Source organism: Chinchilla lanigera, unplaced genomic scaffold (assembly GCF_000276665.1).
Source record: "Chinchilla lanigera isolate Chin_1 unplaced genomic scaffold, ChiLan1.0 scaffold00108, whole genome shotgun sequence".
Lineage (NCBI taxonomy): Eukaryota > Metazoa > Chordata > Mammalia > Rodentia > Chinchillidae > Chinchilla > Chinchilla lanigera.
This window is the reverse complement of record NW_004955509.1, coordinates 4,267,938-4,277,310: the sequence shown is the minus strand read 5'-3', so window position 1 is coordinate 4,277,310 and position 9,373 is coordinate 4,267,938. Positions and strand designations below refer to the sequence as shown.

General features: G+C 45.1%; 1 protein-coding gene across 3 annotated transcripts in view; it reads left to right on the top strand.

Moving 5' to 3' along the window:
* Positions 1–9,373, top strand: part of Apoo (apolipoprotein O) — a 68,253-nt gene that overhangs the window by 47,776 nt on the left and 11,104 nt on the right. For all 3 annotated transcript variants that reach the window (XM_005407837.2, XM_005407836.2, XM_013506305.1), the window contains one exon: positions 3,908–3,988. In XM_005407837.2, coding sequence (XP_005407894.1) covers positions 3,908–3,988 — 81 coding nt within the window. The remainder of the gene's footprint in view (positions 1–3,907; positions 3,989–9,373) is intronic.

Below are 9,373 nucleotides of genomic sequence, written 5' to 3'. Positions count from 1 at the left end.
GCTGAGCTAAATCCCCAGCCCCCTAGTAATTATGTTCTTAATATGGCAATTTTACCCTTTGGGTAGAAAATTTAAATGGGGTTGGGGGAAAATATAGAGAAATAGAAGAAGAGAAAGTGATTAGAATCTGGCTGGAGGACAAAGGAAGATTACTCCAACTTTAGGAAACTGGTGAAAAAGACAGGAGGCAAACAGAGAAGACAGAAATGAGAATAAGAATAGAACAACAACAACAAAACTAGAAACAGTTCACACTCATAGAAAAGCAAGGACAATCAAGAAACACAACAAAACAAAAAACAAGAAAAGAAGAGGAAAGTACACTTCAAGGTATATCTCCATTGTCCCTGGTAGCCAGAGGGGGCAGACAGAGCCCAGATCCCTGTGGATTAATCCCAGCAAGCCAGCTGTAGATTTATGGCAGTGTAATGGTTAATCCCAGCGAGGCTGCACCTTTAGTTCCACTGAAGTTCAGACTGGTTTTGGGCTGTGAGGCTGGAACCCAATTTGTTTAGTTAGTATCACTCCATGTGCCTCCTGCTGGTTTGAACTTGGCTCCTTGACCTCCTCCTGACTTGAACTTGGTTCCACCTCACCCTGACACTAGCAGATGCTAAATGGAGGCAGCTTGCAGCTGCTCTGAGTTCTGAGCTCAGTTGGCCCCTCTCCAAGATGAGTACTGGCCAGTTGCCCTCTCCTGGGGGCGTGTCTGAACAAACAACTCACCAGTCACTGCAGTCTGCTGTGTCCACTGCTCCCTTCCACTGGTGTGTTTCTCTGTGGAGGCCTCTGGGGTCACCAGTATTCACTATGCATCTGGCGGTTTGAGCTGCCCCCTCACACAGTGAGTCGGGGCTCAGGGAGGAAGCACCGTTTGCCACCTCTTTCTTCTGTGCTGAGGTCTCTCTCATCAGTCTCCCCCTGGGCTTCAGTTCTCACTTGAGATCCCTGCTGATCCTGGGGACCCACTTCCCTCCTTCTCCTCCTCATGTTGCTATATTCCAGCATCTAACACCAAATCTCAGGGAGGCTGTTTCTCTGGTGTTCACCACTCTGCCATCTTCCCACAAGTTCTCAGCTAACTCCCAAGACTGATAATTCTAAAGCTGCTAATTCCGGGTCACTTTCCGTTTAGGCTTGTTTGGTTACAACCTGTCCTTGTTGCTGTTGTCCTCTGGCTTCCTTGCATTCTCCCTGGTATCAGTGCCAGCCTTGGTTTCCTTCCTGGGGACTTGGAGGTGTGCCTTCCCGGGGCTCCCTTTTGGCTGCTTGCTCCTCAGAATTATTAGCTTGATGTTATCCTGGTGAGTGGCGAGATGACAGTGACAGGCAACCTGGGTAAACCTGATCCAGTGGTTCTTCTGGCATGGTCTCTGGGCCAGCAGGAACAGAATCTCCTGGGAACCCACCCCAGGCCAACAGAGTCAGATTGTGATGGTCAGGGCCAGCCATCTGGCTTATAGTAAGGCCTCTGGGTACTTTGAATCCTGTGATGTTTGAGGACCACTGTGTAGACCAGCAGGTAACTTAGGGGGTGGAGTCAGGAGTTAGTGGGACTCTGAGTATAAGAGGCCCTGGGCCAGGTGTGTTGGTCTGTGCTTGTCATCCTAGCACTCAGAGAGGCTGGGGCCATGGAGAATTGCAGATTCGAGTCCCACCTGGGCAGTTTAGCAATGTAGCTAGACCCTGCCTCTTTTTTTCTCTTCTTGAGACAAGGTTTCACTATGTAGCCTTGAACTCACAATGTAGCCCAGGCTGGCCTCAAACTCACATTGATCCTCCTGCCTCAGCATCCTGAATGCTGGGATTCCATATGTATGCCACTCTGCCCAGTCTCAGACCTTGTCTCAAACAATAAAAAAAGGACGGGTATGGAGGTACACACTTTTAATTAATCCCAGCTCTTGGGAGGCTGAGACATGAGAATTGCTATGAGTTCAAAACTAGCCTGGACTACATAGTGAGTTCAAGACTAGTCTGAACTACGTAGTGAGACCCTGTCTCAAAAAAATAAGTAAGTAATGAAAATGAAAACTTTAAGAGGGCTGGGATTGTAGTTCAATCCAAAGGCTCTGGGTTCAAGGCAAGTATATATGCCCCCCGACCCAAAAAAAAGAAAGAGAAAAGAGAAGAGAAGAGATCAAGTCTGGCAAAAATAAGGCTGGAGGCTGGGCCTGATGGTAAGGCTCCATATTGTTTCCTTTTTTTTTTTTTTTTGAGACAGGGTCTCACTATGTAGTCCAGACTGCTCTTGAACTCCCTATGTAGCCCAGGCTGGCCTCAACCTCACAGAGATCCTCCTGCCTCAGCCTCCTGAACCCTGGGCTTATAGGCGTGTACCACAACACTGGACCTCCATATTGTTTCTAACGGCCTGGAGACAGAGAGTTAATGTTCTTGCCCTTGCTCTGCCCTAGCTCAGGAATAGCAAGTAAGGTTACTGAGTCCTAGATTAATAATAATGTTAATAATACATCTTGGTCTATTATGGTTTAAATAGTACAGGGCTAGGTTAGGTGGGGGTATTTTGCTGCGGATTGAGAAGCAGGTGTGGGTTCCACCAGAGTGAGGGTTTTTCTTTGTCTTAAATCCCACAGCATATATAGCAAAACATCTTAAACATCTTTTGTATTCTGAATTGCATTCTTATTTATTTTTAAAGTCAGTAAGAAGGAGTTTAATCATTTTTTTGCCCTCTGTAGTACTAGGAATTGAGTCCAGGGCCTTCATACTAAGCTACATTCCTAACCTCTGTTCAGTTTTTCATTTTGAGGCTGGGTCTTGCTAAGTTGGGACTTAGCAGGTGGGACTCAAACTTGCGGTCCTGTTGCCTTAGATTTATAGGCATGTACCACCACACCTGGCTTCCTCAAAGTCTTTATCTCCTTACTGTTATACAAGATAGAGATGGTTCATGAGAGAGTGCCTTGTCTGCCAAACACCATTGCGCAAAGATGAATTGTTATAAAAATGAAGAAGAAAATGACTGCTTTTAGAAGTTGAAAGTATTACTGTGGAGAAGAGCAATCAGCATTCTTGGTCATTAGCAGGACCAATGGATACAGATTTCTAGAAGCACTTTTTGTGGAAAGTGCAACAGTTAAAAAAAGTTCCAGCAATTTCAGTGCTGGCCAAAGGTGGATGTGAAGGTCCTGAGCCCCCTGAGTCCGGTGCTGACCCTGGGCATGTTGGAGGAGTGATTCTAGATCGGGATATCTTGAAAACCTGTAAGAATTTGGAGACTACATTTAGGCGGCCCAGGAAAATGAGGAGCATCTTCCTTGGATTCACCTCTTTTCCATCCAACCCCTGGAGTGAGTGAGAGACGTTGCGACTCAGCAGATATGAGTTGCTTGGCTACAGTGTTCCAGACCAGGTGCTAGATGGGATAGGTCGATGTCTGCTTTCTGTGGCTGATTTTCAGGAATTTCCCGTATCAGCAATGATCTTCTACATTTTTTCTTAAGTTTTCGAAGTTTGGGGTGTATGCCTGTTGGGGTGGGGTGGGCTCAGTGGCAGATTTGCCCCACGTGTCAGAAGGCCCTGAGTTCAATCCCTAGCAGCAAAACCAAAGTAAAACCAAGGATGTATGCCTATAATTTATAGTACATTTTTGTTTGTGTTGAGACAGGGTCTCACTGTGTAATCCAGGCTGGTCTTGAACTCACTGAGTAACCCAGGCTGACCTCGAAGTCGCAGCGATCCTCCTGCCTCAGCCTCCCTCCTGAGGGATTACAGGCTATGCCATCATGTTTCACAATTTTAGTGTACATATCCCAAAACTTCCTATAGTAGTGATGTCCTTAAATGTAGTTCTTGTGCAAACAGGAAAAAAAAAACCTGGCAAATTCTCTTCCTTACTGTTTACGTATGGAACAGCAACAGATATTTTCTCTTTTGTTTCAAGGTCAGCGGGGAGAAGTTATATGACTGGGGTTTACGAGGATACATAGCCGTAGAAGATTTGTGGAAGGAGAACTTTCAGAAGGTAAGAAGCATCATTTTCATTATGCTCCTTTCCGCTTGGCTATGTGGCTTCTCTAGGCTCCTGGGAAGCCCTTGATGGCCTTGCTGCCTGACTTGCTTGCTCTGTTTTAGCTGTGTCTGCAGCTCAGATCCCCCAGTATCTCCTCCTGGAACAACACTCGCCCCTCAGCACTGGATGGTTCTCAGCAGGGCCAAATGTGTGGTAACCCTAAAACATGTCCCACTGTACCTAACCATCGTTTCCACTCTGTTCTGTGTACAGGTGCCTCAGAGGTAGCATAGTATCCGAAGGGAACATGCTGTGCTCCCAGGACAGAAGACATAGCCTAGACCCATTGCTTTTTTCACTTGTGAGCTTTCTTTTCCTGGGCAGTGTTGTACCCGTCCGTGCCTGGCAGGGGCAGATCTGTGGGGCACTGGGGACCAGGCCCTAGCCATAGGCCATACCCCCCTTGCCAGCTGGTGGGGTGCAGCAGAGGGAGCAGGTGTAGATGTAAGGACATGTCACCTGGCGTCTCTTGTAGCAGCCACACGGCTCCTGCTAAGTAAGAAGGAATATGGAGTAGGCGTTGTGCCCCCTTAAGCATTCAGAGACAGCCCGCTAAAGCAGCTAGGGTCTTCTACTAGCGTACCTTCTGAAGCAGAGGCTGGAGGAAGCTCAGTTGGACTCCAGTTATTTCATGGGAACATAACTCATTTAAAAATTATAAAATAGAACCAGATGTGGTGGCACATGCCTGTGATCCCAGCACTTGGGAGAATGAGGCAGGAGGATCACTGCAAGTTCAAGGTCAGCCTGGGCTATATAGTATGTTCAAGGCCAGCCTGAACTGCATAGCAAGACCCTTTCTCATAAAAACAACAAGAAAAAATTGAAGCAAAACATACAAACAAGGCCAGGCATGGTGGTGCACACCTGTAATCCTAACACTCAGGAGGCTGAGGCAGGAGGATTGCTGGGAGCTCGAGGCTAGCCTGGGCTACAAAGTGAGTTCAAGGCCAGCCTGAACTGCATAGTGAAACCCTGTCTCAAAAAGACAAAAATAAAAACAAACAAACAAAATGTATGTATATATATAGAGAAAGAGACCAAGAGAACTATCTCAAAATTAAAATACAGAATTTTGAACTAGAATTTGAAAGTAACATTATAGAATAAAATGTTTTCCCCATTGTGTACATAAATAATCTACCTGTGAAATCTTTTTTTTTCTTTTTGGAGACAGAGTCTCCCTGTGAGTTCAGGGTGGCCATGAACTCACCGTTGTAGCCCAGGCTGGCCTCCAATTCACGGTGATCCTCTTGCCACAGCTTCCTGAGTACTGGGATTATAGGTGTTTGCCCTCATGCCTGGCTCTACCAGTGAAATCTTAAGACTAATTTTTAGACTGATTATTTCTAAAAGAATTGATGCCTTTTGAGTCTGTTTCAACTGGCTTTTAAATGGGAATTTCTGTCAGTATCAAATATTCCATTTTTAAAGAATAAACATTTCCAGTTCTAGTTCCCAGTTTTTATTTTCTTTTCTCTGACATTTTCTTTGGAAGATTTCCTTCCTGATTTAAAAAAATTCCTTAAAAAGTCCACACCATATTTTATGTGGGAAAGGAAATAAAATGCCAAGAAAACCCTACACAGCCCTAGAAAGGAACACGGGAAATGAGACTAAATTGGGCTCAAGTCCGAGGGCCAGGTGCGACGTGACTGAAGGCTGCCAGTCACCAAAGCAGACTTGTCACCCACCAGCGCTGACTGGGCCACCCAGGACTGGCCTGCTGACTGCTTGGACAGGTCAACCTGGTGCAGCACAGTGGTTGGAAGGCTCACATCTACGGCAAGTCTCCTGGGAGAAGTGTGGCGATTTCTAATTAGCTCACGGTTCACCAGCATTTCTCCCTCTTTGTCTGCTATACCTACTGCCTCCTCAAGGTCAAAGTAAACTTCAAATGTTCTCTCTCTCAAACCAAGCATGGTGGTGCATGCCTCGAATCCCAGCACTCTAGGAGACTGAGAAAGAGGATCACAAGTTGGAGTCCTACTGGAGCTGGCCTTGAACTTACTTTGTAGCCTAGGCTGGCCTCAAACTCACAGCAATCCTCCTGCCTCAGCCTCCCAAGTTTTAGGATTACAGGTGTGTGCCACCACACCCAGTCTGGAAGTTAGGTTTCAGATCACATGGATCGCCAGTCTCAATTAGGTGTCTTCTAATTCACAACTGTTTATACTCTAATGATGTAACAGGTACAGCTGCTCTTGGTCATAACGCACTCAAAGAAACTTGCAGACGTTATGTTTAAAGCAGGGTCTTAGGGCCAGGTGTGGTGGCACATGCCTGTAGTGCTAGCACTTGGGAGTCTGAGACGGAGGATCACTATGAATTCAAGACCAGTCTGGGCTACATAATGAGTTCAGGGCCAGCCTGAACTACATAGAGAGACCTTGTCTCAAAAAAGCAAAAAACTCAAACAGACAAACCAGGGCCTTAGAATGGCCAATGATACAAATGACAGCTCCATGGTTAAATTGTATCATTTCCCATATGACTGCAGTATTCTCAGGTACCCAGAACGAGCCTGGCGTTTCGGTGTTCTGCCACACTCCTCCCTCCTTGTAGGAATCGATTCTAAACATTTGTGCTGTCAGCTACTAGCAGCTGGGCTGAGGAGTCTTGTAGTCTGTCACTGTCTTTGGCCACTTAAGGGGGCGGCTAGAATGAACTCTGTCCTAACTGTGAACCAAAGAAAACTTCGTCTAAAAATAGTCTCCTTATAGTGTGGTCTAGGGTTTGCTTGGCTTTTTTTTTCTGTAAAAGAATATATAACATATATGCACAGCTTAGAATCCATTGATGCGATGACCACGCGTGTACCGGTGATCTGTCCGCTTGTAAACAGGGATCATCAGTGCCTGCCAAGTCCTTCTGGAGCCCTCTGACTCCTAGAGGGAGCCATCCCTGGAATTTGGTGGATTTCATTGTCTTGACATTTTTTCTGTCCTAGGACCTTTGCACTGAGCCACAGCCCCTGCCCTTTTAAATTTTGGGACAGGGTCGCGCTAAGTCACTTAAATTGCCCAGGCTGGGCTCAAACTTGTGATTTTCTTGTCTCAGCCTTCCAGGATCCTGGTTCCTTGTTTTTCTTTAAACTTTTCTTTTAGTTTAACTATATATATATATGTGTGTGTGTGTGTGTGTGCGTGTGTATATATATATATATATATATATATATGCTAAAAGCATGGTTGAGCTTGCTTATTTTTTGTCTTTTTAATATAATAAATATACCATATATATGTGTATAAAATCTTGATGAAGTCTTTCTCTAGGTATTGTTTCGCAACTTGTGTTGTTCCCTTCACATTAGTTTCTAGACTCTATCTTGCAGTGTATTCGTTTTCGCTGCTGTGGCCTGTTTCCAGGGGGACTGCCCGTGTCGATAGTTGATTGAGTGGTTTGCAGTATAATGCTATTATCCATGTAGCTGTGAGCACCCTGTGCCAGCTTCGTGATTTGTGAGTTTTTCTACAGCAGGAATCCTCTTCATAGATTCTGCCATCTTTACTTTTTCTGAATGATGCCAATGGATTGTATCCATGTCTGCTACCGGTGGCTTTGAAATAATTCGTCACTGTGGGGTGTGTGTGTGGATGCGCCTTCCCTTTATTCCTCAGTGTTTCTTTTGAAGACCCGTCAGAAGTAGGGAGCAGTTGCAGGCGGTTTGCTGCGCTGGCTTTACATGACTTCCCGTGCACACCTGCTGCTCTGTGGCCTGTCGTCCTTTCCCAACCCTCTGAAAGGCGCAGATGCCTCACACTTCCCCCCACCCCCTCTCCATGTCCAATTCGATGTGCGTCTCTGGAGAATGTGGAGAGTCACTCGTGTAATCACAGTGCCGTTATCACCCTCAGGAGACATGTAATCATGTATATGAACATTATCTAATACAGGCCATACAGACCATATTCAAATTTTCCTACTTGTCTCAGTAATATACTTTCCTTAAACTTTTTAATTTTTTTGTTTTTGTTTTATTGAGACAAGGTCTTGCTGTGTGGGTCAAACTGGCTCTGAACTCACTGTGTAGTACAGGCTGGCCTCTAGCTCATGATGACCTTCCTGCCTCAGCCTCCTGAGTATAGGATTACAGGCGTGCATCACCATGCCCAAGTACAACTTTTAAATTTTTTATAGTTAAATGAGTTATTATAAGGCAACCAGTCTTATAAACCATTGTCTAAGACCAAAAAGTTGAAACTTTGTGAGTCTCCCCGACTCTTAATTTTGTTGTAATAACTTTGTTGTCTTTTTTATAGTTTTCTCAGCTAAGTACCATCCCTGTCACTTCAATTTTTTTATTTCTATGGCCTTTTCTTTTGTTTTTTTCCTTTTGTTTGTTTGTTTCAGACAGGGTCTCGCTATGTATGTAGGCTTTGAACTCACAGCGATCCTTCTGCCTCAGCCTACTGAGTGCTGGGATTATAGGTGTGAGCCACCATGTCCAGCTCAAGAATTTAAAAAGAAAATAAAGAACAGTATGGTAGATTTTCCATGAAGCAAAGTTGTTCTGAATTTCTGATTTTTCTGCTGCCTAAAATTCTAAGAAATAAAGGTATTGCATAATGATTTTTCTATTTTTAAAACATCATTACTTAGCACAATAAAAATTAGAAATACTGAACAAAAATCATCTTTTAAGAAAAATGTACACATTTGGTATCAGAAAAGCTCAGTTAGGAGGTTGAGCATGGTGCTATTACCTATAATCCCAGCACTCAGGAGGCTGAGGCAGGAGGATTGCTGTGAGTTCAAGGGCAGCCTAGGCTACATAGTGAGGTGAAGCCCAGCCTGAACTACATAGTAAGACTCTGTCTCAAAAAAAAAAAAAAAAAAAAAAGCTGCTAGGAGGGTACAGTGTGGCCTGGTGGCTAACAGAGTGCACTGGAGTGGAAGTACCAGGCAGTTCCGTAGGTGCTGTGAGACACGGGGGCAGTGGCTCCTGCTGCTGCATTGAGAGGTAGAGGAGGTGTTCCTGTGAGGAACACAGACAGTGGATAGACTAGCACATGATAGCCACCAGCCACTGTTCCTGTGACATCGCACCATTCCACCTCTGGCCCAGAAGAGTACTGCTAGGTAAAGTGCACTGCTAGAAAATGGGCCTGGGGCGCAGGCTCCATAATCAAGGCCTTTATGTCTTTCATTTAGTTTCTTATTGCTGCTGAAATGAAGCCTCCTAGGTTTTCAGGCTACAAGCGATCTGAATGTGTGTCTTAGCTCCGTGGATCTCCAGTCTCCTGCTAAATGCAGGCGTCAGCAGGGTGATTTTTTTTTTTTTTTTTTTTTACCAGGAATTGAACTCAGGACCTTGCACTTGCCAGGCAGGCGCTT